The 27234-nt window shown below is 43.7% G+C and overlaps 1 protein-coding gene across 2 annotated transcripts in view; it reads right to left on the bottom strand.

Moving 5' to 3' along the window:
• TARS3 (threonyl-tRNA synthetase 3) overlaps positions 1-24186 on the bottom strand; it is a 73148-nt gene extending 48962 nt beyond the window's left edge. Inside the window, exons 1-9 of one of the 2 annotated variants that reach the window (XM_072796387.1) lie at positions 23831-24186; positions 22832-22900; positions 22000-22196; positions 14354-14477; positions 9049-9170; positions 7797-7914; positions 4468-4532; positions 1423-1501; positions 557-703 (exon numbers count right to left, since the gene is read on the bottom strand). In XM_072796387.1, the coding sequence (XP_072652488.1) occupies positions 557-703; positions 1423-1501; positions 4468-4532; positions 7797-7914; positions 9049-9170; positions 14354-14477; positions 22000-22196; positions 22832-22900; positions 23831-24130 (1221 nt within the window). In that variant the 5' untranslated portion in view covers positions 24131-24186. The remainder of the gene's footprint in view (positions 1-556; positions 704-1422; positions 1502-4467; positions 4533-7796; positions 7915-9048; positions 9171-14353; positions 14478-21999; positions 22197-22831; positions 22901-23830) is intronic. The other variant, XM_072796394.1, reaches the window with a different exon arrangement.
• Positions 24187-27234: the final 3048 nt, after the last annotated feature.

Here is a 27234-nt window from a genome sequence, read left to right as displayed (position 1 = left end):
CTGGGAGTGGATCTCATGGGGAGAGAATACAGCAGAAATACCAGAAAAGTTCAGTGCAGGAGGTGGGCCCTACCTGGTGGTGCTCATCATCACGCTGTCATTACTGAACACCTGCCCCATGTGCCACCATGGTCCAGCGTCTGTCCTTGCATCAGCCCTGCCAATGCTACCAAGCAAGAGACAAGCACGTGGAGGTCCCTAAGTGAATACCTGGCCTCCACATAACACAGCCGTAAGTGGCCAGATGGAGGCTGAAACCCAGGTCTGTCTGCTCTCAAATCTCATGTTTTCTTTCTTCTCTGTTTCTCAAATACAAAGTATGTTATTAGGTACAATTTTTTAGAACATTTTTATCATGGTAAGAATAAGAGAAGGGTGTAATTTCTAAAACTAATAAAAGACACAAGAAGGCAAGAGATGAGAAGACAGGGTATTAGCATGCAAGAATTCAACAGCAAACAGAAGGTGGAACCAGAGAAAAGAAATACCAAACAGTTTAATCATAGGCCAACAAAGGACATCCCCATCCTGCTGGTGATGAGGACAGGCAGCATACCTTTCCAACCTTCCTGTGATCTCGGTTCTTGGCTTCCTCTTGGAATTTTTCCCAGGTCTTCATCATCTTGTTATCAGGGAATGATATCCCGTAGATCCTCTGCAGTGTTTCCATTTCAGGATTGCCCTCCCAGTAAGTTGAGGAATTCTAAGTATCAAACAGGATTTGGGTGAACACACCAAACATCTGGTGATAAATGAAATCACTCATATATGTGAAAAAATTTCCGCTACATCATCAGCATGGCTTTACTTAAAAAATGACTTTTTGTGGCACTGGAAAGACTTTAAAATAGATTCTAATTAAATTTGCCCAGCCGGAATTCATCAGAAAATGATGTCATCTGCTGTGGAAAAATTACTAAGGTAATCCGAGAAAATCATTATATGGAGAACAATACCTTAACATATCATATGAAAAAGAAAGGCATTGTAATGTGTATAGTAAGTTTAGGCAATAGACAATTAAAAGCTACATGTAAGGTCCTAATTACCAGAAATGTAAAAAATTATAGTATCTTTAGAAATTTATGTAAAAATCAAATAATGGAGTATTTTAAAAGACCATGATGTTCAGAATATAAAAGATATGATTGAAATTCCTCATTATCTAGATCATCTTAAGTTTGCTGTATTAAAAAAAAAAAATCCAGGCATCCCAGGTAGCTCAGTGGTTTAGCGCCGCCTTCAGCCCAGGGCCTGATCCTGGAGACCCAGGATGGAGCCCTGTTGGGCTCCCTGCATGAAGCCTGCTTCTCCCTCTGCCTGTGTCTCTCTCTGTCTCTTTCTCTCTCTCTCTCTGTGTCCCTCATGAGTAAATAAATAAAATCTTTTTTTTAAATAAAATATTTTTTAAAAAATCCTTACCTTGAAAATTTTTATGGCTTTAATTTTTCCAGTGTGTCTTACATGGGGGCCTTTGCAAAGGTCAATTAATGGACCACACCTACAATGAAATATTTCAGACATGCCCAGATACAGTTAGAGCTTTTTGGACCATTTGTTACAAACCATGTTTTCATATGTTTTAAGTGAAGGATCTCACTTATTTGTACGTCTTAGGTCAATTTCTAATTTGGGAACAATTTAAAATAATTTAATTTTTAATTTAGGATGAAGATGCAATTTATCTAGCCTTTGATCCCAGTCTTCCCTCCTTTGCTCAAAATCGGAAGTTACAGAATCTTCTGAAATTAACTATACATAAAGACACTTTTCGTTGTCATATGCCAAGGCTCTTAAAAACTCTCCACTTTTAATTCATAAAATTAAAAAGCCATTCCTCTGCTTTACACTAACTTTCAAAACCAAAATTATCTACAATTTATACAAAATGCACCAACTTGATACCTTACTTCAAAAATAAACTTCACCAAACCCATAGAATGTACACTAGCAAGAGTGAACTATATAGTTAACTCAGGATTCTATGTGACTATGATGTGTCAATGTAGGTCTGTCAATTGTAACTAATGTGCTAGTCTGCAGGAGGAGGTACTGATAGTGAAGGAGGTTACAAGAAATCAGAAATCGCTGTACTTCTCAATTTTGCTGTGAACCTCAATCTGCGCTAACAAAATCAGGTCTGTTTAAAAAATAAGTAAATAAATTTCAGGGATCTTTTATCTGTTTTTAGACCCCCTGGCATTGTGACAAAATGCTTAATTGTCTTCTGGTTTACTAAAACAGAACATTGACTAGAGTGCAATTCTCACGCAAATGTTTAGGTCAGAGATGGCACCACTTATATTAAAACACATAGTCGGGGGGATCCCTGGGTAGCTCGGCGGTTTGGCACCTGCCTTCGGCCTGGGACATGATCCTGGAGTCCCGGGATTGGGTCCCACATCAGGCTCCCTGCATGGAGCCTGCTTCTCCCTCTGCCTGTGTCTCTGCCTCTCTTTCTGTGTCTCTCATGAATAAATAAATAAAATCTTTAAAAAATAATAAAATAATAATAAAACATATAGTGGGGGGCAGCCCGGGTGGCTCAGAAGTTTAGCGCCACCTTCAGTCCAGGGCCTGATCCTGGAGACCAGGTATCGAGTCCCATGTCGGGCTCCCTGCATGGAGCCTGCTTCTCCTCTACCTGTGTCTCTGCCTCTATCTCTCTCTCTGTGTGTCTTTCATGAATAAATAAATAAAATCTTAAAAAAAAAAAACACACATAGTGGGGTGCCTGGGTGGCTCAGTGAGTTAATGGTCTGACCCTTGATTACTGCTCCGGTCATGACCTCAGGGCCCTGCATCCTATGCTGGGTGTGGAGCCTACTTATGATCTCTCTCTCCCTCTCCTCCTCTCCCACCCCTCCCACCCCTGCGTGCACGGGCTCTTTCTCTCTCTCTCTAAAAAACAAAACACATGGTGTTGTTGCTGAGGATTCATTTGCACCTCTAACAAACAAGGACCCCCAAACTTTAATAAGCACAGACTTTTTTTGAAGTACAGAAACATTTAAAAAGTTAAAATACTAGTGACACCGGTCAGAGGGAAAGTACTTAACATCAACTAATTTAAGGAAAATTTAGTAAAGAAAATATTTTCCCTAACTATTCCAACCAACTTTAAATATTTTTAAAGTTCGCTGGTTAAAAAGTTAAAAATTACAATGAATACATAAAGGGACTGGTTTATTTACCAAAAGGATAAGCTTTAAACATGAAAAGTTTAAATGAAATGACAATTTCAAAAAAAAAAAAAAAAAAAAAGAAATGACAATTTCTTGGGATGACCAGGCTTTATTGTTCTCTGTCCAAGATGGAAGTGGTAAATCAATGCTCAGAGGAATAAAAGGAATGCCTAATTAGCATAGAAGACTTCAATACTCTAATTTTTAAATAACTCTATAGAAAGAAAAGCAATTCCTTTTCCAAAAATTAAACTGACAGAATAAGAAGTGTCAGTGTTGACCTAAGTAAGGTTCAAAAAAATAACCACAAAAGCTCAAGTATTAGAAGCCAAAATTTTAAGACTTAGCCTATCTTTTCTATATCTTCATGTATTTTTAAGCTTTGAAATGCATATACCAACATTTATTTGAATTACAGGTAATGAAAAATAAAACCTTATTAGGTCATTGGAGAATGGTAAAGGGTAACCATGGTATCCCTCTTCAAAATCAAAGGGCGATGAGTTCTTATTATAATGTAAGAAATGCTCTGTGCATAGGTTTGCTTAGAGCGAAGATGACGTTTACACCCCAGAACCACAAGTACCTGACTGTGGAAAGTAAATGCTCCTAGAGAGGATATTTGTGATTTCAATTACATAGACATCAGATCTTCTTAAGATGGATCCGTGAAAGTCAAAGAGGCAGCCAGACAGGCAGAACACAGAGCAATTACCTGTCAGGCAGCTTAAAAATTGCATGAGTGAAAAAGGGGCTCAGATGTCAAAGAAACAGAACTAAGTCAGGGTAGAATTGATTTTACTTGCCTCTTCCTACCACTTGATTTGCCCTTGGTTCCCCAACAGAGTCCTTCATTATGTTTCGTTAGGAATATCCATGCATGAAAATTAATGCTCTTGGGCTCCAGGAAATGGGGAGTATAGTAAGAGGCAAAAAATCACCACAGGAGGAAGATGGCCCATAATGACTTCCACTGCCATATTAATAAGAATGTGGCAGGATAAAGCAAGATTCCCTTTCCTAACAGCCCCCACTAAAACATAAAGCCCTGGGCAAACACAGTCTCACCCACATGGAAAAAGATGCTGTCAAAGCTAACATCCAGAAAACAAAAATTCAGATTTTAGCACCAGCAATAATACAAATGAAGGCTGAATCATTTCCCTTCGCTGATAACATTTCAGAGTCCCAAACTAAAGTGGTATATCAACTATGCAAATTTACAAATACACCACCCACCCAAAGACCACGGAGCAGGGCTTAAAATTTACATACACTTCACCTGTAAACTGTGGTAGTTGAGGTGTGAACTTTCTCATTCAGGATACGGCATTTAAATTTATTGTACTACAAAAAAACACACACATATTTATATATTATTACATAAAATGTTTAAGTGGGAAAAGAAACTTTTGCTTTTTTCAACAAACACTGAATGGGTGTCTAGTATGTTCTAGGTACTAAGACCCTGGGAATATGGAGAACTCACAGCTTAAAGCTGTAGTGTCCAAAACGGGAGCTACAAGCCCAACTGACTACTGAGCACTTGCATTAGAACTAGTCTGAAATGAAATGTGCTGAAGTGCAAAACACACTGGATTTCAGAGACATACTATGAAAGAAAGATTGTAAAATGGCTCATTAAGTATTTTTATGTTGGTTATCATGTTGAAGTGATATTTTTGATATTGTAAAAATTAATTCTACCATTCTTTTATTTTTAAAATATGGCTATCAGAAGATTTAAGATTACCTATGAGGCTTGGATTGGTGGATCACGTTATGTTTTTATTGAACAGCATTGTTCTAGAAGATTCCAAGTTTTTTCATCTCATTTTCAGAATGTTTTTCTTTAAAGTTTTTATTTAAGTTCCAGTTGGTTAACATACAGCATTATATTAGTTTCAGATCTACAATATAGTGATTCAATAATTCCATCCACCACCCAGTGCTCATCACAAGTGCACCCCTTAATCCCCAACACCTATTTCACCCATCCCCCTGCCCACCTCCCCTCTGGTAACCATCAGTTGGTTCTGTATAGCTAAGAGTCTGTTTCTTAGTTTGCTTCTCTCTTTCCCTCTCTCTTTTATTTTCCCTTTGCTCACTTGTTTTGTTTCTTAAATTCCACAAACTCATGAAATCAGGAATTTATCTTTCTCTGACTTACTTCCCTTAGCATACTCTCTAGCTCAATCCATGTCTTGCTGGGCAACATTTCTTTCTTTTTAATGGCTGAATAACATTCCATTGTAGATATATACCACGTCTTCTTTATCAATCAGTCAATGGACACTCATCTATTTCTATACTTTGGCTATTGCAGATAATGCTGCCATAAACATTGGGGTGTAAGTATACCTCTGAATCAGTATTTTTGTGTTCTTTGTGTAAATACCTAGTAGTTCAATTGCCAGATCCTAAGGGAATTCTATTTTAACTTTCTGAGGAACCTCTGTACTGTTCTCCAGAGTGGCTGCACCAATTTGCATTCCCACCAACAGTGTAAGAGGGATCCTCTTTATTCACATCTTTGCCAACACCTGTTGTTTCTTGTGTTGTTGATTTTAGCCATTCTGACAGGTGTGATGTGATAGCTCACTGAAGTTTTGATGTGTATTTGCCTGATCATGAACATCCTTTCATGTATCTGTTGGCCATCTGGATGTCTGCTTTGGAAAAATGTCTATCCACATCTTCTGCCCTTTTTTAATTGGATTATTCTTTTTTGGGGGGTATTGTTTGATAAGTTCTTTATATGTTTTAGATACTAACTTTTTATCAGATATGTCATTCACAAATAACTTCTTTCATTCAGTATGTTGCCTTTTAGTTTTGTTGGTTGTTTCCATTACTGTGCAGAAGCTTTTTATTTTGATGTAGTCCCAATAGTTTATTTTTTTCTTTTATATCTCTTGCCTCAGGAGTTGCTACAGCCTCTGTCAAAAAGGACACTGCCTGTGCTCTCCAGGATTTTTATGGTTTTAGGTCTCACATTTAAGTTAGAAGATTCCAATTTTAACTACACGAAGTAAATAAAATTCTGAGGGCACAGCTACATTATTAAGTTGCATAAAACAAAACCAAGTTTATAGTAAATGATCATATTGTTACACACACAAAAAAAATCAACAGACACTTTTCCTTTCTTTCCTGCTTTCATCACTACTACTTTGGTGCCAGGTACTTCATATTTAAAGGAGATAGTTGTTGAGAGAAAAAAAAATTCATATGATTTAACTATTTCATACTTAAGTATTCAAATCATTTTTCTTCACAGAGATTTGATCAAGTTTAGTTCTTAAGAGTAGCTGCAAAAAGGCAACCCATAGGATAGGAGAAAATAACTGCAACTCACATATCTGATACAAGATTAATATCCAGAATATATAAAGAACTCCTACAACTCAACAACAAAAAACAAACTCAACAACAAAATGGGCAAAGGACTGGAATAGACATTTCTCCAAATAAGACATACAACTGCCCAATAAGTACATGAAACACCAAAGAATTAAAAGCAGGGACTAGAACAGATATTTGTACAGCCATGTTCACACCAACACTTTTCACAATAGTCAAAAGATGGAAACAACCCAAACGTCCACCAACAGATGAATAAATAAACAAAATGTGGTCTATATATACAATAGAATATTATTAAGCCTTAAAAAGAAAGGAAATTCTGACATATGTCACACCATGGACGAATCTTGAGGACATTATGCTGCTGAAATAAGGAAGTCACAAAAAGGCAAATATCATATGATTCCACTTCTATGATTCTTAGAGTAATCGAATTCATAAAGGTAGAAAAAGGGGAAGTGGGAATGGAGAATTAGTGTTTACTACGTGTGGGGTTCTAATTGGGGAAGAGGAAAAATCTCTGGAGATGGATGGTGGTGATGGCGGCCATTTCGATCATGACCTGAACGAAAGGCAGACATTCAACCAGTGAGCCACCCAACTGCCCCCAGAGCCTGCTTTAGATTCTCTTTCCCTCTGATCACCCCCCAACACACGTGTACACACTCTCTCAAAAATAAATAAATAGGGGAATCCCTGGGTGGCTCAGCGGTTTAGCACCTGCCTTCGGCCCAGGGTATGATCCTGGAGTCCCGGGATCGAGTCCCACATTGGGCTTCCTGGATGGAGCCTGCTTCTCCCTCTGCCTGTGTCTCTGCCTCTGTCTCTCTGTGTCTCTTATGAATACAGAAATAAAATCTTTAAATTAATTAACTAATTAATTAATTAAAGTAAGAATATATTTACATATATTGGTCAAACAAGATAAAGAGAAAGCAGAAGTATTATGGAATTTAGTAGTCAGAATATTAACAACACTCAAAATTAATCAGATTTAGAAACACACATGTGAAAACTATTCACCTGGCCCCTTACCCACTTATATCTGCATTAAAATTTTCAGGAGATAGTGGGGAAATATCACATTGGGCAAGTGGTGACAACCTCACATTAGGCTGCTAGACTATTTGAAATAATGTGGCAAGCAACACTTAATTATTTGTTTAAAAAAGAAAGTTGTCTGTTAATTTTTTTTAATATTCCTGGCAAAAGGTTTTCTTATTCTAAAGAGATTCCTTAAGTTACCTTAAACATTTCTAGGAGCACTTCCTTACTGATTTCCAGTCTTTCAAATGGTTGCTTTTCTTTTATGATAGTCTTACATATGTTCTCCAGTGCTGACAGCTCTGTGCTGGACACTGCTCTAAAAAGAAAAGCAAGTAAGAGTCAACACAGATTTCTCAGCCATCATGCAGTTACCTTTTTGTGGACCTTCATCACTAACTGACATGCTTTCTGACATGCACTAAGGAATTTTGTGTTTTATTGTATGTATCCACATGCAAGGCAGATCATCTCATTTCTTGAAGAACACTGAGGCACCAACAGAGGAAAAGATTTGCCTGCAGTTCTTCTCTGCAATGAGGTGTGCAATTGGAAAGCCCTGGTAAAATACTCCCTGGTTAGACTGTGAGCTCCTTGGAGGCCTGTTCTTCTGTGTGGTCTACTTTATACTTCATGCATCTACATTTTTGTTCAAAGGAACTGTAGTAAGTGCTTACAAACCCCCACCCTCAGTGACTTTGGATCCAGGTTGGGAGAAAGATCTGTGAGTGTGAACTGCAGAGTAGAATGGCACTCACAGGGAATGGGCCTCCGTGAGCCATCAGCTGACCTCTTTCAGCCACTCCCTGGTTTATGCTAGTTCTCCTCCACCCGCACTGGGTTCCTTGACTTTCCTCAAACAGCCAGGCATAAGCCCATGCCAGGGAGGTCCCAGAGGCCTAGAATGTTCTTTCCCAAAATGTTCATAAATACACCCCCACACACACACAACCTCAGAGCTTGCTCCCTTTGTCCATCCTGATCCCTGCTTCAACATCACTTTATCCTTTGCTGACCACCTGTCATGGCACACACCTCCCCATACCTGGTTTATTTTCTTCCATACCACTCATCACCACCTGGTAGTAGGTGGCTGTTAGTTTACTGTCTAAGCTAAAGAGACTGTTAGCTCCATGGGAACAGACTGATCTGTTCACCACTGAATCATCAGCATCAAACACAGAGCAGATAACAGGCAGTTAAAAAAATCTTGCTGAATGAATCTTAGAACGGTGGTAACAGGAGATGAAGCTGGTCAAGTTGGTATACAGGAGCTATACGGTCCAGGGTGCTCAGTTAGTTCTGGAATCTAAACTCATAAAAAAATAATTTTCAAACAGCCAATCTATACTCATGTTATAGAACATACACATTAACTAAATTAATATATAACCATTATAAAATAATGGACTATTAATACATGCCTTCAGATGTGAATATGCAGTGGTATTACCTGTCTTCAATGAACATGTCATAATAGAATCCATTTTCAATGGGTGGACCATAGCACAAATGGCCTCCATAGTAAAGCTCCATGGCCTCCCCAAGAATGTGAGCACTGGAGTGCCAGTATACCTGCAGAGCATCAAACACAGAGGCCAGTGGATATTGAAGTTGTGTCAGGGGAAATTATTAGTAAAATAATACAAGGAAGCAAGTGGGTTAACTTTAAGGGGATAAACACAAAAACAGAGCAATATCAATTTGTCTTCAATGCCCTCTTTGAAGAGACCATTTTCTGAGTGCTCCTTGCAGTTATGCCAGGGGCACATGCTTGGTTTCTCCAAAGATAGCCTCTAAGCTGAATGCAGAGGACCAAAGTAGTTTGTGTCTAAGCAGCAGTCTTTACATGTTGAACAGCTTTTGATAAAATGGCTCTGGAGGGAGAAGTGTGGCCTAGGAATCCCTGCTGGCTGCCTGAGACCCCGAGGCAGTACACACACCAGTAAATTTGCCAAAGTCCAAAGGCTGCTCATCGGGTCTACAAGTTCAGAAAGTTTGGTTTTGAATTTGGTGTTGAATTCCCAAGGAATCAATGTTTTATGGATAAATTATAACTAACCAAAGTCACCAAATAAATACAGGTACCAAAGAAGCAAGACAATTGAGTCCCCTGGCAGCACTTTCTTTCCCTTATTAAATAGAAAACATTACAGTTAGAAAACTAGTTGACAAAATAAATTGGAACAGAGGGAGTTCCAGCACTGAGCAGGCTACGGGTGATCCCAATCCGCAGTGTTAGGCTGAGATCCGGTCTGTAAACAGCCCCAGAGCATTGGTTGGTCCCTGGGGAGAGCCCTGTTGCGCTGGATGGTGCCAGGAGGGCAAGCTAACTGCCAACACGAACCCAAGTCTCTTCTTTGGTGTGCTGTCCACACCTAGATATTTGTTGAGCCAAACACTGTCTTGTGAAAGAAAAAGGAGTCACTGGCCTCATATGGTTGGCTTACTGCGCAGTGTGGAAGCAACAGGCATAAACCAACCAGTAAGTGCATAATCACAAGAGAAAGAGATGAGCAGGACACTGTGATGAAGAATAACAGTGAAGGCTCTACATTCCCAGGGAGTCAGGAAGGCCTGCAGGACTAACATGTAAGGGATAAAGCAGGGTAGCCAAAGAAAGGTTGCAGAGCTAACAAAGAGCCAGCAACCATGCAGGCCTTGGGCAGGGGGAGAAGACAAATCTGAGTTTTATTCTAAATGCAATGAGATGCACTGAAGGGCTCAAAGCAGAAAGAAATTATTCAGTTTGCATTTTAACATACTGTCTGGTAGCAGCATGGGAATGGATTTTTGGGGACTAGGAGAGCAGGTGGGCAGATTCTTGGGCAGTGCTATAACACCACCATTGTAGACTCTTGGGCAATGGCAGTAGAGATGGGGAGGAGTGGAAAGATTCAAGATACATTAGGAAAGTAAGGGGTTGGCAATTAAGTAGAGACTGGAGTTGAGAGAGCAGGCAGTAATCACACTCAACCCATGAGATTCTAGGTTGAGCAACTGGGCATGTGGTGGAGGTGTACCGTGAGATGGGCAGACAGGGAAGGGGTAAGTTCTGGGGCTAAGATCAAGAGTTCCACTGTGGACATACTAAAGATTCCTGAACGTTCTCCAGATGGAGATATCACATGGGCAGTAGCATATAAAAGACTGAGACATATCTCACTACAAAGAGAATTGACAGCAGTTAATAGACACGACAGCTTGGAACGGGAATATACAGAGGGTGCTGTGACTGAGCACAGAATTCCTCACTCTGGAAGCAAAGGCAGAAGAAAAAGCTAGCAAAGAAGTCTTAGAAAGAACCCACGGTGGGGGGCACCTGGGTGGCTCAGTTGGTTGAGCATCTGCCTTTGGCTCAGGTCGTGATCCCAGGGTTCTGAGATCAAGTCCCACATCGATGCAGGGAGCCTGCTTCTCCCTCTGCCTATATCTCTGCCTCTCTCTGCGTGTCTCTCATGAATAAATAAGATTAAAGAAAAAAAAAAAAAAAAGAACCCACGGTGGGAATGGAGTGAAGCCAGAAAAGCAGTGGTGCCATAAAAAAAAAACTTAAAAGAAGGGTGTGGTTGATTGTCACTTCTGCTGAGCAAATCCAGAGGATGGGGGCAGGGGAAGTGGCCATTGAAATGGGGGGTGAGGCTGGACTCATGCCCTGTTGTCCTGCAAGAGACCACGGAGTGTGACTATGGACCATGTAGTGGGACTACAAGCACCGAACTAGCAGCTTTGGTTCTTGCACAAATCTGCTTTTGTTTGTTCACATCTCTAAGTACCATAAAGTGCCCTGAGGGGTTTTCTTGAGCATGAAATCACAGCTGCACAGCACTGGCTTCTCCGGGATTTCCCCCAAAGATTTAAAGTAGAATAATACACACCTATGTATATTCTTTTATTGGACAATATGGTTACAAAAGGAAATACTCTGAGATATGTTTGAAATTTGCAAGCTGTATCATTTTATAAAATGACTCTTGTTTCTGTTGTATGTATTTATCAGCTTTATGTGAATATGCTTCCTGTCATTTTCTATATGAACCTATCCAGAAAGCAGAGGGATTTATTTCTTCTGTATGTTACATTATGCTCTAAATATTCTTATGAACAGAATCATCTTTTATAATATAAAGGAGTCTTGAATTTTTCTGTGAAGCAAAAACTGCTTTTAAAAAATCATTAATTTCTCATTTTTTAGATCTGAGGTTTCTTTTTTTTTTTTTAAAGATTTTATTTATTTATTCATGAGAGACATACAGAAAGAGAGAGAGGCAGAGACACAGGCAGAGGGAGAAGCAGGCTCCACGCAGGGAGCCCGAGGTGGGACTCGATCCCAGGTCTCCAGGATCAGGCCCTGGGCTGACGGCGGCACTAAACTGCTGAGCCACCTGGGGCTGCCCAGATCTGAGTTTTCAAGATTTGTTTCTCTACAGGGTTTCTTTTTCTTTTTTTTTTTTAGGTTTATTTATTTATGATAGAGAGAGAGAGAGAGAGAAAGGCAGAGACACAGGAGGAGGAAGAAGCAGGCTCCATGCTGGGACCCGGACGCGGGACCCATCCCGGGACTCCAGGATCGCGCCCTGGGCCAAAGGCAGGCACCGAACCGCTGAGCCACCCAGGGATCCCCTACACGGTTTCTTTTTCATGGATGTGTGTGCTATATAGTCATAAATTGGTTTATGTTCTTCAGTATCTTAATGAATTCAGAATAACAGGAAAATAAATTCCAAGAACAGAAAAGAGAAATCTTTGTTACTAAGTTACATTAAAAGAAGCATTGAGATTCTGGAGAAGTTACTTAACCATTCTGAGCTCTGGTTGCTTCATCTGTAAAATGGGGATTAAAACAGTACCTGTATCACTCGCCATCAGAAATGACAAACACCCACCATTTGCTTTGACGTGGATCGAACTGGAGGGTATTATGCTGAGTGAAGTAAGCCAATCACAGAAGGACAATCATCATATGATTTCACTCATATGGGGAGTATAAAAAACAGTGAAAGGGATTATAAGGGAAATAAGGGAAAATGAGTGGGAAAAATGAGAGAGGGAGACAAACCATGAGAGACTCCTAACTCTGGGAAATAAACAAAGGGTTGCAGTAGGGGAGGTGAATGGGGGAATAGGGTGAATGGGTGACAGGCTCTAAGGAAGGTACTTCATGGGAAGAGCACTGGGTGTTATAGTACATGTTGGCAAATTGAATTTAATTTAAAAAAATTTAAATAAATAAATAAACAAATAAATATCAAAGATTGCCAAAATAAAAACAAAAACAAAAACAAAAAACAGAAAACAGTACCTGCGTGCTAGGGTACCTGGGGACTCAAGGAGATAATGCACATAAAGGGTCAGGGCCATTTGGTAAGTGGTAAATAAACATTTGGTAATTGTTTTTTTCACCATTATCTTTTTCACTCACAACCACACATATTTATGGAAGCCCTATAATTAACCCAATCTTAGGATCATGGCAAGCAGAAGGGCATGCTGGTTCTTCACTCTAGAAAGATTTCCCATGATAAAGAATTTTTTTTTCCATGAAATCACTGAAGGCAAGGAGGGAAGAATCCCAAAGACCTCACATCTCCATGGAACATTAAATTTGATCATTCCTCCATCCCCTACCACCCTAATACCTGGCACAATAAAAAAAATTCAACAGCCAAAAATATTTAAAAAGAGTTGTAGCAGCGACACCTGCACAATAAGCCAACAGCTAGCCAGCATAGGAAAGTGCAAGGCTTTCAGGCAGGATCTGGCCCTTAGTTGAGGATCAAAACTAACTGCCCCGCCAGCTGTCATGGCTGCCCTCGGTTCCAGGCTCTATTTGACTTTCTACAGAAATTGACACTATCTGAAACCTCTAGTTGTTTGTTTTCTCATTTACTACCTTCTCCCACTAGATGTAAACTCTTGGAAGCGAGAGTCTGCATGCCTTGTTCACTGTGGCCCTACAGGGTCCAGCACATACCTCCAGGGCCTTGGACACTCATCAGCTGATTGAGGGAATTTACAAAATTTTAAAGTCTAGGGATGACATTGGAGATGAAGTTAAGTGACAGCTATGAACAGCTCATGAGAACAACTCAATAATACATATACACTATTTGTTTCTTCTAAAGATTGCTCTTTCTGAATCACTTTTAAGTGTGATTTTATTGATATTGCATTATTTAGCTCTTGAATTGTTATACCTCACATACTTTAAATATGATTCTTATAGGTTTGGATTAATAAATCAACAAATTTAGCATAAATTTCAAGATTAAGGTTAGGTTTTTAGGTGGATAATAGATTGCATGAAGGGAAACTTCAAAGTTAAGGTAATACTGTGTATCAGAGACCTGCATGAAAATCTGGTATCTAGTTTACAGAATTAATAACTATTGAACAGATATCTGAGTTTTGATAGTCTTCCAATTCTCCTATACCTATTATGTTATAAAGTAGACCCACTTTTAAGAATCTATTAAAAACTCATTTGGACTATACATTGATTTTATAATAAAGTATTATAGCTTAAGGAAACAACTATTTTTAAAAAATGGTAAATAGGAGTTTCTTTAGAAGCTGATACACATTTGTACATATTCGTTCCATAGAAACTCATGAAATACTTACTAAACACCAATAAACAAATTTTAAGTCTTAGAAGGTTATAAAACTCATCATTCTTGACTTCGATATGTCTTCATGCATAGTATCATTTACAATATAAATACCTCAGGTTTCGTTGATTGTTTTTAAATACTTACAGCTTGAGCTTCCTCATTATCAAATGTAAGCAGCTCTAGAGTGGAATCCCCTTCCAATGGACGGTCCAAGTCCCACAATTCACCATTTACTTTGGCTACAACTGTGCTTTCAGCCAGTTCTGGACTAATAAGAGAAAAGTCACTTGGGAGTTATCCTTATCACATGCTACAATGATTCATTAAAACAATAGATTAGAATAATTTCCAGGGTTGGGCAGCCCAGGTGGCTCAGCAGTTTAGCGCCGCCTTCAGCCCAGGGCATGATCCTGGAGACCCGGGATCGAGTCCCACATCAGGCATCCTACATGGAGCCTGCTTCTCCCTTTGCCTGTCTCTGCCTCTCTCTCTCTCTCTCTCTCTCATGAATAAAGAAAAAAAAATCTTTAAAGAAAAAGAGAATAATTTCCAGGGTTGCTTGTTTTTCAAGTGAATAGAAAGTACAAAAGTAAATTAATAGCGCATATTTTTTTAAATTTTGTAACAGTTATTTTAAATACAAAAGTAGTATACACCCACTGTAAAAACAAAACAAAACAAAATAAAACTAACAATTGGAAAACAGAGAAAGCATAAAAAATAAAACAAAAATACCATGTAAATCTTACTGCCCTGAAATAACTATGCCTAACATTTTGATGCATGTCTTTCTAGGCTTTTTCTACATCCACCCCTCCTCTTCTTTCTCTCTCTTTCTTTCTCTCTTTCTCTCTCTCTCTCTCTCACACACACACATACATTTATTGTTGTTTGAAAACTACTGACAAAAATAATATATTAAAACCCTGAAAAACACAGAAAAGCAAAAGAAAAAAAACCCACCCTCAATCCCACCACTCAGAAATTACTGTTAGCATTTTGTTGTCTGTCCTTCCACATTTTTTGATAAATATATACACCAATATGAAAATCTAATAATAGTACCATTCTGTTTATGTTATTTGGTAATGTAGTTTTTAAACTTAGTAAGTTACATATTTTCCCTGACCATAGACAGACTTGAAAAACACACTAGTTACCAGCCGCGGCAGAACCAAGACTTGTTAACTGAACCCTCTATAGCTGGGCATTTTGGTTATTTCTTTGTGGGATTATTTTGCTTTGTTTTGTTTAGCCAATGACAAATAATACTGCAGTGAACATTCTTGAACACATATCTTAGTTCCAAATCATTTTCTCAGGAAAAAATTCATGAAGTAAAACTGCTGAGTCAAGGAAAATGAGCTCTAATGATCTCTGTTGGAGGATACTGCCCAATTTTCCAACCAGGAAAGGAGCAAGAATACTTTTTTCTCTGTCCCCTTGTAATGCCAGGTACTATGAGACCATGTCCTCTTTACCAGATAATGTGTTAACTTGCGTTTCTATAACTTGAATGGCAGTACAGTGCTGCGGTTAAGAGTACCTGCTCTGGTGTCAGGCCAACCTGGGTTTCAACACTGAACAATTAACTCTAAGCCTCAGCTTTTTCATCTGTAAAATAGGGATTTATAGGACCTTCCTCATCCATTTATTCTAAGGATGAAACAAGACATACTCATAATAAAAACTTCTTATTAAATGTTAGCTACTGTTACTAATGAAGTAGAAACTTATTTTCATTTTTACTGGCTGTGTAGACTGCTAGGGGTTCTCCACACCCATTCTCTCCTTCTGGTACAATAGTTTTCAGCCTTCCCTGCAGCCAGATGTGGCCATGTGACTAAGTCTAGAAGCAATGGATTCAAGCAGCAGTGGTCTGTAGCATTTCTGCATCTCAGCCTCAAGACAACAGAGAGCCCTTCTCCATCCCCTCCCTACCTTCCGCAGACCACAGTGCACATGCACTGTTCCCCTGGACCACACAGACAACTGCAGTGCTGTACATGCCTACAGATGGTCCCTCGACCAAATGACCAAACGGAAGGAATTCAGATCTTCAGTTTACTTATGGAGAAGTGCTGCCCTGCCACGCCAGCCCCCGCTCCCCCAGACTGTTACAGGAGAGAAACTTGGTCATATTTCAAGTCACTGAATTTTTGTTGGTCTCTCTGTTGCAGCATCTTAGCCTGTATCTTAACTAATCCAAAAAAGTAAGGACCTGGAGGTGAGCAACAAAAACAAAACATGTGGCACTGGCTTAGCAAATGGGCAGTAAGATATGGGAAGCCAATATCCCCTTGTTGTGGCATATATCTGATAAATATCAAATACTGACAGATACTTGATCTAAATAGTTGATAAAATATTTGGTAAAGTCTGAAGGGAAACTAATGTGCTTACAATGCCTATAGCACATAAGGAAGCTGTCATAAAAAGGGAGAATGTTGGCAAATGCTGGACAGCTACTGCAGCTTTTTCAAAATACCAGACCAAGCTGGGCCTGGGTGAGAACTACTGGGTTTGTAGGCAGAGATGGAAGGGAAAGGGCTTTGCCAAGAGAGGCTCTGCCTGCGGCCTGTAATCCAAACTGACAAAGAGTCCAGAAATGTAAGGCTGTGTAAGACTGGAGAAACGGTCCTTTGTCCCAAACAGCAGGAGGGACAGCTCTTCTCAAAGGCCACATGTCAAGACTGACAGTAGGGGCCAGGCCGAGGGCAGGAATTGGAGAAAGGGTGCTGCCCTCTGACATCCTATTGTTTCATGCGACCTCAGGTCATTAAAGTGAGGGACAGAGGAATGGACCAAGCACAAAAGCCAGGGAAGAAAGGGGGTGAGAAGTCTTTGTCTAGAATTCCTTAAGCAAGATTACTTCACGTGGAACTGATTAGAAGCAAAGAGACTGGAAGCCTACTATGCTGGAGAGAAGGGTACTTGCCAAAGGACAAACCCAGCTTACAAACACCTATGACTGTTTGATCCTTTTTTTTTTTTTTTTTAAATAAGACTTACTATTTCTTTTCTTTTTTTTTTTTTAATTTATTTATGATAGTCACAGAGAGAGAGAGAGAGGCAGAGACATAGGCAGAGGGAGAAGCAGGCTCCATGCACCGGGAGCCCGATGTGGGATTCGATCCCAGGTCTCCAGGATCGCGCCCTGGGCCAAAGGCAGGCGCCAAATCGCTGTGCCACCCAGGGATCCCTGTTTGATCCTTTTTAAAGAAGCTCTGAGCCACCAAGTGTGCACCAGGAGGAACTGCATGGTACCAACTGTACAGCCCCCAGGACAAACTGCCCCACACTCCAGATGTGGCTAATGAGGATAGACAACTGCAAAGCTCCCAAAGAGCAAAATCAGAGTCTTTGCAGGACTGTGGACAAGAGGACTGCTCACAGAAAAACAAAGGGTGGCCAGATGGGCTGACCCAAGCACTACCTGCTGCCAGTCTGGCCTCACAATCACTGCCAGCAAGATCTGGCTTCTTCTACACTACCGTCTGCCCCATCGCTCTTTCCTCTTTTTCCCAAATACACTTCAGTTGTAACAGTCTTGTGTGTATTCCACCACTGAATATAAACGTGGGGTGGGCAGCCTTGTCTATTAGCTTATTTATTGCTAGAGCATAAGGGGCCAGCCTAATGAAGTATTTTGCACATCCCTTGAAAATCCTACACTGTCAGCTTGTTGGGACCTAGAGTTGTCTCACCTGGGGAGGGACTGAGTGTGGGGGACAATGGAAAAGGGTCTCAGATTTCTGGATGTCACAGGGGCACACTGTGGCAGATGCTGTCCCCTAAACCATGCTTCCCCTCTTCCATGGAGAGAATGCTTTAGCTGGACGTGTGGCTGGCCAGCAGGAGTGACATTTCCATTCTCTTACTGCTAGGGGTGGTCAGGTACCTAAATGTGAGCTAATAGGATATTAGAGGAAATTAAAATGTGCCACGGTTGGGGTCTGGGCCTTAAAGCATCACTGTTCTTCAGCTGTTCTTCCCCATGCCTATAGGCAAGTCTATAGGTGCATGGACTCAACTTCCACCCCCAAACATGGACAAACTGTACCTAGTGCAGAGCACTAAGAGCAAAAAGACAGAAGGAACCCAGGTCTACAAATGACTGCAAGGACCAGAGACAGCCACCAGTCCAGGCTGATGTCATCTGTCAGGTGAGAAAATGTGATGTCTTCCTTATTCATGCCATGGTCTTCAGGGGTCTCTTGTTACAGCAATGCGGCCTAACTCAGAGGTTCTCAAACTTGGACTTGCATCAGAAACTCCTTTAGGAGCTCAATAGATTGCTAATGAATTCAAGAGGCATGGAGCAGGGCCCATGAATTTGATCTTCTAAGATCCCAGGTAATGCTCATGCTGTTGGTCTGGGGACCACACTCTCCGAACAATTCTTTCATGAACTATTATGAACTGTCCTTTGCCCCTTTTTTTCTACAGGATATTTTCTTTTCTTTTTTAAGATTTTATTTACTTGATGGAGAGAGAGAGAGCACAGCAGGGGGCAGCGGCAGAAGGAGAGAAGCAGGCTCTCCACTGAACAGGGAGCCTGACCCAGGGCTTGATCTTAGAACCCCAGGATCATGAGCTGAGCTGAAGGCAGATGCTTAGCCAACTGAGCCACACACGCATCCCTCTACAGGGGTGCTTTCTTAGGATATATGGGCATGTATAGAATTACTGGGTCCAAGGTCAGCACGTTTTTAAGGCTTTAAAAGTCAGAAAGAGACTGGACCTATTTATCTGCCCTCCAAAAGTGCCACTTTCCCAAGACTATCAATATTAATTGCTATTCATAAACCTCAGACAAATCGAGAACACATAATTTTCATTTACACTTCTAAGACAATCTGTTCTGTTGAAGTTTTCATCTTTTTCCTATTAATTTGAAAAACACTTAGGGAGCAATCATTTGTTTTATATGGTACATTTTTACCACATTTGTCATTTCCCGTCTTACGTGTCATTTTTACACATAGCCATTTTTCTTAAGTGTTTTATTTCGTGCACCATTTGAATTTGTCCATTCTTTCTCTAATGATTTCCACTTTTCATGTTATGCTTAGACTCCCCCAGAGCAGGAATAATCATCTATGCAATAAACTCTCAGTTACCCAGGAGAACAGGCAGTATAATTTAATAAAGCTATTAATTTCTCATTTATTTTATATCCAGCTACCTCACTGAACCCATACTTACTCAGATAGTTTTTCAGTTAATACTATTCTCTAACTCACTTTTTAAAAAAGAGCCCAACACACAGTCCAACTCACAACCCTGAGATCAAGACCTGGGCTGAGATCAAGAGCCTGACACCCAACCAACTGAGCCACCCAGGTGCCCCCTCTGATTCATTTTAGAGCTCCCTCTCTTTTCTAACCGCCTGAGTTGAATTCTTAGTCTGTTTCTTTTTCTTCTTTCTTATTAGAAATGCCTTCGACACTACAAATCTGTTTCTGATCACTACTTTAACTATATTCCATAGATTTCTGATACATATTCTCCTTTTTAAGTATTTTCTAAAAACTCTGGAGTTTTTGTTTCCTTTTACCTGAGTTATTTTGAAGAATTTTCAATTTTCAAGTTTTATTCTGCTTTTTCTATCATGTAATGTGTATTGAATTCAAAACTGATTTCATTTTATTCATGGAATATGTGAACTTTGCATTTCTGCATTTAATTGAGGTTCTGAGAAGCCAAAAACACAACCACAGGTGTTGAGAGACCTCTGTCTGTAGACCACAGGGACTGATGAGCAGCCACTAAGTTCACCTCACTGTGTTATTATTCAGTCACATTTAACCCTAATGTTTACCTATTTGACCTGCCTAAAAACTACCCAAAGTTTAAGATACTCCTTAGTATCTGTAGTTTTGTATTCTGATCTGATGCTACATTATTTAACTCACTTAGTTTTGAGCTATAGCTTGAACAGTTTTTGAGCTATAGCTTCCAGAGAATTATATTTAATGCTAGGAATACACTGTTTGTCTATTTCTGATGATTTCGGCCCTGAATTCTGGTGCCCCATAGTAATATTATGATCACTGCTTTCTTCTTACCAGGTTTGCTCATCTTTTAGTTCTGGATAACTTTACTTTTTAAACATTCCTACAATCCCTCTATCATGAAATGTGACTGTAGGGTTTGTAAGCTGGTACCCTGTGGAAATGCATATTATTGAGAGTACAGTGAAGAACCTGTTCTATTTTCCCAAGTTTTAACAGGTTTCTTCAGTGTAGGATTCTTCAGGCTCTAATATGCCAACATGCAAACTGACTATCCATGAAGAAAAACTTATTTTTTGCCTCAAAGCCCGTTTTTCCCAGCACATTTATTCATCTCCCCTGGAAAATGGGGGAACAGGTTAGGAGGGGCCGTTAGAGTGCAAGATATGATAAAAAGGGGAAAAATACAACTTTAACTAGTTTCCAAAGGAAATCTGAAGATTTCAATTGTTGAAAAAGCTTGCTTTTTAAATAGTGAAAGTTTATTTAAGTGGCAATTTTGAGCTATAGCTTCTTTTTTTTTAAGGTTTTATTTATTTATTATTCATGAGAGACACAGAGACACAGGCAGAGGGAGAGGGAGAAGCAGGCTCCATGCAGGGAGCCTGACGTGGGACTCCAGGATCATGCGCTGAGCTGAAGGTGGCGCTAAACCACTGAGCCACCCGGGCTGCCCTGAGCTATAGCTTCTATAGAATCATATTTAATGCTAGGAATTAACATTGGTCAAAATAATATAACTTTACTAATGTATCTAATTTCTAGGAAAGTCAAAGTACTTATTCCAGAGTTGATAATAGCTCTAACATACCTTCAATCTATAATAAGTTATTTTGTACATTTCTAGAGGCACTTTAATTTTCAGAGTATAAAAAAGTATTTCACTTAATTTTACAACCTCATTTTTTAAAATATTTTTTTAAATTTTATTTATTTATGATAGTCACAGAGAGAGACAGAGAGAGAGAGGCAGAGACATAGGCAGAGGGAGAAGCAGGCTCCATGCAGGGAGCCTGACATGGGATTCGATCCCGGGTCTCCAGGATCGTGCCCTGGGCCAAAGGCAGGCGCTAAACCGCTGCGCCACCCAGGGATCCCCTTTACAACCTCATTAATGGGAAAAGCATCATTACTTCCACTGAGATAAAAGGAAACAGGCTTGGAAACCTTCAGGGATTTTTCTAACTTGGTTGAAAGAATCACCCATGGTTATTTACTGGTGGGACAATGACTAGACTTGGAGTCAAGTCCAGGAAAAGATCTGTAAAACCTCAGGGCACCTGGGTAGCTCAGTGGTTGAGCATGTGCCTTAGGCTCAGATCATGTTCCTAGGGTCCTGGGATGAAGTCTCACATTGGGCTCCTTGCAGGGAGTGTGCTTCTCCTTCTGCCTGTGTCTCTGCTTCTCTTTCTATGTCTCTCATGAATAAATAAAATCTTAAAAAAAAAATCTGTAAAATGTCATGGAGATATCTTGATGATGAACAAAGTCAATGTAAATGACCTGTCAAGTATTAGATGTTTTTCTCTACCATATATTTTTATTACTTTAAAATGTGGGCATTTTAAAGAAGAAGAGATTTTACTCTGGTATTCAATTACTTCTTTAAATGCCCTCTTTAGAAGCCAGAGGGAAAAAAATTAATGATATTTAGTTTATTCAACTGAGTTAGAAAAAAATATTTTTGCAGTCCCTAGGGAACACCCTGCCACCAAGCTCTGGCATAATAACAGATACTTCAATAACAAGTATCTTCTCCAAACTATGGTTTACCTAATTTCAGCGGCCACTTGATAAGGTGTTGTTGTCCAGACTTCGCCTTCCACTGTTTTCCCACCAGCCATTCTTACTGTGATCACATTGCTTGTATTCCCCTTTTTGTCATTAAGGGCAAATAAGAGCTGATAGTCTTTCTTCAATATTTCATATAGCTTCAATCTTTCCTTTACAAAATCTGGTTGATTATTTCCCTGAAAGTCATCAGAATACAAAGAGGTTAACATACACAGCCTACTTTTTTTATACCTGTTCTACACGCTCTCTGCACACCCGAGGTCATTTCCAACTCTCCTTCTGGTCACTTCCCACCTCCTTCTTGGGTCTCAGGGTCCAGCTCAAAGCCTACTTCTTCTAACTACATCTCCCCCTGACACATGTTTAATGCGTGGGTGCACACAGTCCCACAACTCAGCACCTACCCATATACCACCGTACTTTCTCTGGTTGTCTTTCCTGTTTATCTGATCTCAACCAGACTGATCCCTCTGAGACCAGGTTTTCCTCCTTGGCTCCTGCCAAGTGTTTATGCTCAAAACATATTCTGGTGGTTTTAATGAGGTAGATGGTAGCTAATTTCCTTAACAGAAAAGAAAAGCTCTGCTATCTCAACTTAAATAGACAAGGGGCTAACTTAACTCTAGCTGTGTGGCTAGCTCATCTTGAAGTTAAGACACATTGTAGCTAAGGCTTGCAAGGTTTTAAATATACTACAAATGTCATAATTGAGTTAGGAATTATACTTTAATTAAAAATCCAGGCAATTAACTGTATAGGCATATTTAAATTACAGGTAGTATTTTACATTATTTAGACAGCAACAACTTACCTCACTCTCAGGCCTGCTTTCCTCCTCCTCCGTTTTAGTGTTCTTTTCTTGGCTTTGACTGGAAGGAGGCTGAGAAATAAAGGTAAATTATAAATAACTCATCCCAATGACAAGAAAGAGGAACACATCAGAAACGTGCAGAGGGGAGGGATATGCTAGCAGTCAGCAAGGCTCCCACATCGGAGTTCTGGCTTCCCTGACCACCACCACAGCTCTCCATGGGCAAGTCATTTTCTTCTTGTCTGTGCATTTTCACACACTCTGGTTAGGTACATTTAACACATTTTGCTCTCTAAAGTTCTTTCCCCTAAACCTTAAACAGATAATATCGCTGGGAAATGGTTGTGTAGCTGCCCACGGACTTTCAATGCACTGTTTCAGGAAGATGCTGCCAGTGCACCACAGTTACCGTTGGTAAAGAACTCAAGAACATCCCACAGTCTGAGAAAGCCTTTGGAACTTCAGAAAATGTATTATTTTACACGAAGATGATCTGTCCTTCAATGGGCCAAGATATTAAATCACTAGATTAAAGAATAACGCTAAATGTACAGATCTCAAGAAGTGAATAACAACAACAAAAAAACCCAAAACCACCTGTCATAAATGAACCAGCCATTCATTAGACAGGATGGAAGACTTTGTTTATGTAGCTGTTGGTCTTCCTGCTAAGGAAAGAACAGTGAGTTTTACACACTCCAGCATTTTTTTTCAAACGAAGGAAAACGCTATTTTTGCTACTGAAGAAAATACGCGGCAGGCAATTTCCCGGAAGAGCTAGGAAACACCATCCAGCCCGGCGACCGCCGGGACCACCGGGCTCCGCAGGGGGTCCAGGCGCCTCGGCGGTTCCCAGGCCTCGGCAGGTGCACAGCGCAGGGCTTCCGGCGGGCCCGCCGCCCCGCTGCCACGGTCCCCGCCCGCCCGCCCGGGACTCTGGGCCGCGCCCGCCCCGCCTCCCCGCAGCGAGGTTCCCCGCAGCCACCCGCGCCCGGTCACCTGCGCGCCGGCAGCCGCGCGCCCGGCCCCGTTCCTCCCCGCCGCCCGCGCCGCGCCCCCCAGCGGCGCCCGCTGGCTCAGCTCCTCGGCGAGGCACAGCCGCAGGCGGCACAGGCGCTGGCGCAGGTCGCGGTTCTCCGCCCGCAGCTGCGCCACCTCCCGCGTCAGGCACGGCCCCTCGGCCTGGCCCCGGTCGGGCGCGTTCAGCTGCTCGTCCCTCAGGCGCTGCACCTCCGCCCACAGCCAGCGGATGTCCTCCTCCTGCCGCTCCAGGCGCGACGCCACCGCCTCGGCCGCCATGGGGCCGGCTCCCGGGGCCACCGACGCCGCTCAGGTGGAGCAGCTGCGGCGGGGCGGGGCGGGGCGGGGCGGAGGGACAGCCGGACCTCGGCGGTCTACGGAAACCTCCGGGAGGCGGGGCGGCGGGGGGAGGCGGGGCGGCGGGGAGGGGCGGGGAGACCGGGAGAGGGGCGGGGGGCGGGGGGAGGCGGGGAGACCGAGAGAGGCGCGGGGCGGGGGGAGGCGGGGAGACCGGGAGGGGCGGGGAGCGGGGAGGGGCGGGGAGACCGGGAGGGGCGGGGAGCGGGGAGGGGCGGGGAGACCGGGAGGGGCGGGGAGCGGGGAGGGGCGGGGAGACCGGGAGGGGCGGGGGGCGGGGGGAGGCGGGGAGACCGGGAGGGGCGGGGGGCGGGGGGAGGCGGGGAGACCGGGAGGGGCGGGGAGCGGGGAGGGGCGGGGAGACCGGGAGGGGCGGGGAGCGGGGAGGGGCGGGGAGACCGGGAGGGGCGGGGGGCGGGGGGAGGCGGGGAGACCGGGAGGGGCGGGGGGCGGGGGGAGGGGCGGGGAGACCGGGAGGGGCGGGGAGCGGGGGGAGGGGCGGGGAGACCGGGAGGGGCGGGGAGCGGGGAGGGGCGGGGAGACCGGGAGGGGCGGGGAGCGGGGAGGGGCGGGGAGACCGGGAGGGGCGGGGGGCGGGGGGAGGCGGGGAGACCGGGAGGGGCGGGGAGCGGGGAGGGGCGGGGAGACCGGGAGGGGCGGGGAGCGGGGAGGGGCGGGGAGCGGGGAGGGGCGGGGAGACCGGGAGGGGCGGGGAGACCGGGAGGGGCGGGGAGACCGGGAGGGGCGGGGAGCGGGGGGGGAGGCGGGGAGACCGGGAGGGGCGGGGGGCGGGGGGAGGCGGGGAGACCGAGAGAGGCGCGGGGCGGGGGGAGGCGGGGAGACCGGGAGGGGCGGGGAGCGGGGGGAGGGGCGGGGAGACCGGGAGGGGCGGGGAGCGGGGGGAGGCGGGGAGACCGGGAGGGGCGGGGAGACCGGGAGGGGCGGGGAGCGGGGGGAGGCGGGGAGACCGGGAGGGGCGGGGGGCGGGGGGAGGCGGGGAGACCGGGAGGGGCGGGGGGCGGGGAGGGGCGGGGAGACCGGGAGGGGCGGGGAGACCGGGAGAGGCGGGGGGCGGGGGGAGGCGGGGAGACCGGGAGGGGCGGGGGGCGGGGGGAGGCGGGGAGACCGGGAGGGGCGGGGGGCGGGGAGGGGGGAAGACCGGGAGGGGCGGGGGGCGGGGGGAGGCGGGGAGACCGGGAGGGGCGGGGGGCGGGGAGGGGGGGAAGACCGGGAGAGGCGGGGGGCGGGGAGGGGCGGGGAGACCGGGAGGGGCGGGGGGCGGGGAGGGGCGGGGAGACCGGGAGGGGCGGGGGGCGGGGAGGGGCGGGGAGACCGGTGGAGGCAAGGGGCGGGGAGAGGCGGGGCGGGGCTCACTGCTGGGCTGAGACTGCAGGTACTGCGGGGAGGCGGGGCGAGGAGGGGCGGGGGCCGGGGCTCACTGCGGGGCGGGGACTACAGGAGCCGCGGGGAGGCGGGGCCACGGCGAGAGGCGGGGCCACGGCGAGAGGCGGACGACAGGGAAGGGCGGGGCGGTTGCAGGGCTGGGGTACAGTGGTTGGGTACCCACGCCCGCGGTGGTCAGGTTGTAGACTGCTGTGGGGCCTGAATAGGCTGACCATGCTTTCAGGGGTGGCCATGAATATCACCATGCGTTGGCTGAAACGCAAATTGTCCAAAGTCTTGGGACGGCTAACCTCTCCCTTTCCAGCGTGGCTCTTTCCTCTTGCGAATTCTAGCAGTCACCATTCCTCCAACTTGCAGATACATTCCAAAAAGTGACTATTGAGAGTCCATCTTCTTTGGCTTTCATGCCAAGGGTGACCAAGTGCAGAGGCCGCTGGGCCCCGGGCGCACAGAAGATCTCTAAGAAAAGTTAAAGCTGATGGGCAATTGCTAGCTCCTAGCTCCCGGCTAGCGAGAGCAAATGCCACAGACATCTCTGTATAACACATAACTGTGAGCATGAACCTTCTTCCTGTAATAAGAACACAAATTAATTTTTACTAACATTCTTAGGACTTAGAATGTGGCAAATCCTGCTTTAAGGTCTTTATAAATATTAACTCCGTAGAACAAAAGTAACTATTGTCCAGTAAGTTGATGGATAAGCTGAAGCACGGAGAGGCTGAGTGGCTTGATCAAGGTCACACAGCCACTGGAATGACAGAGCTGAGGTTCAAACTCCGACAATCTGATGCCAGTGTCTTTTTTTTTTTTAAGATTTTATTTATTTATTTGAGAGAGAGAGAGAGAGAATGAGCTGGGAAGAGGAGTAGAGGGAGGGTGAGAAGCCTCCTCCAAGCTGAGCAGGGAGCCCAATGTGGAGCTCCATCGCAGGACCCTGAGATCATGACTTGAGTCCTAGGCAGACATTTAACCAACTGATCCACCCAGGTGCCCCTGATGCCAGTGTCTACCTGCTGAACACTGTGGTGCCTTTTGACATTGGTAAAATTTAGTTGAACATGTCATATGATGAGAAAGAGGCAACAAATGCCATCTGAATTCCAAGATGGGAGAGCTTACTTAGTTGGACTGATGATGTTAATACAGAGAACAATTGCTGTGGAAAATAAAGGTTGGCAGTTATTAGAAAGGTGGAGAAGTGAATGAAGGCCACTCTGGGAGCAGAACTAGCATTCCAGGGGATGAGGAGGCAGCTAATTGGAATAAGCTAACTGGAATCATAAACAGCTGCCAGGAGGAAGTTCCATAAAATCTGGCACTGAAACCACTTTATCCTTCGATTCCCTTTCCCGCTAAGCTTCTGGACAGAGTTACACAGGTTCACTGTCTACACACTCTTCCCATTCACTTCTCAACCTGCTGCCAATTGCTTCCTGCTCCTCCCATTCTGCCATGATTTACATGTTGTCAAATGCTCCAGCCTGGCTTAGGGTCTCCACAAATTTTCTCCAGCTCCTTCGTAATTTGTCTCTCCTGGACCTCCACCCTCAATCCCTAGGCAACTAGTGATCTGCTGTCACTGTAGATTAATTTGCATTTTCTAGAGTTTTCTATAAATG

The sequence above is a fragment of the Canis lupus genome, chromosome 2 (genome assembly GCF_048164855.1).
Source record: "Canis lupus baileyi chromosome 2, mCanLup2.hap1, whole genome shotgun sequence".
Taxonomy (NCBI): Eukaryota; Metazoa; Chordata; class Mammalia; order Carnivora; family Canidae; genus Canis; species Canis lupus.
Note: the sequence above shows the minus strand (reverse complement) of the source record. Positions and strands in the feature narration are given on the sequence as shown.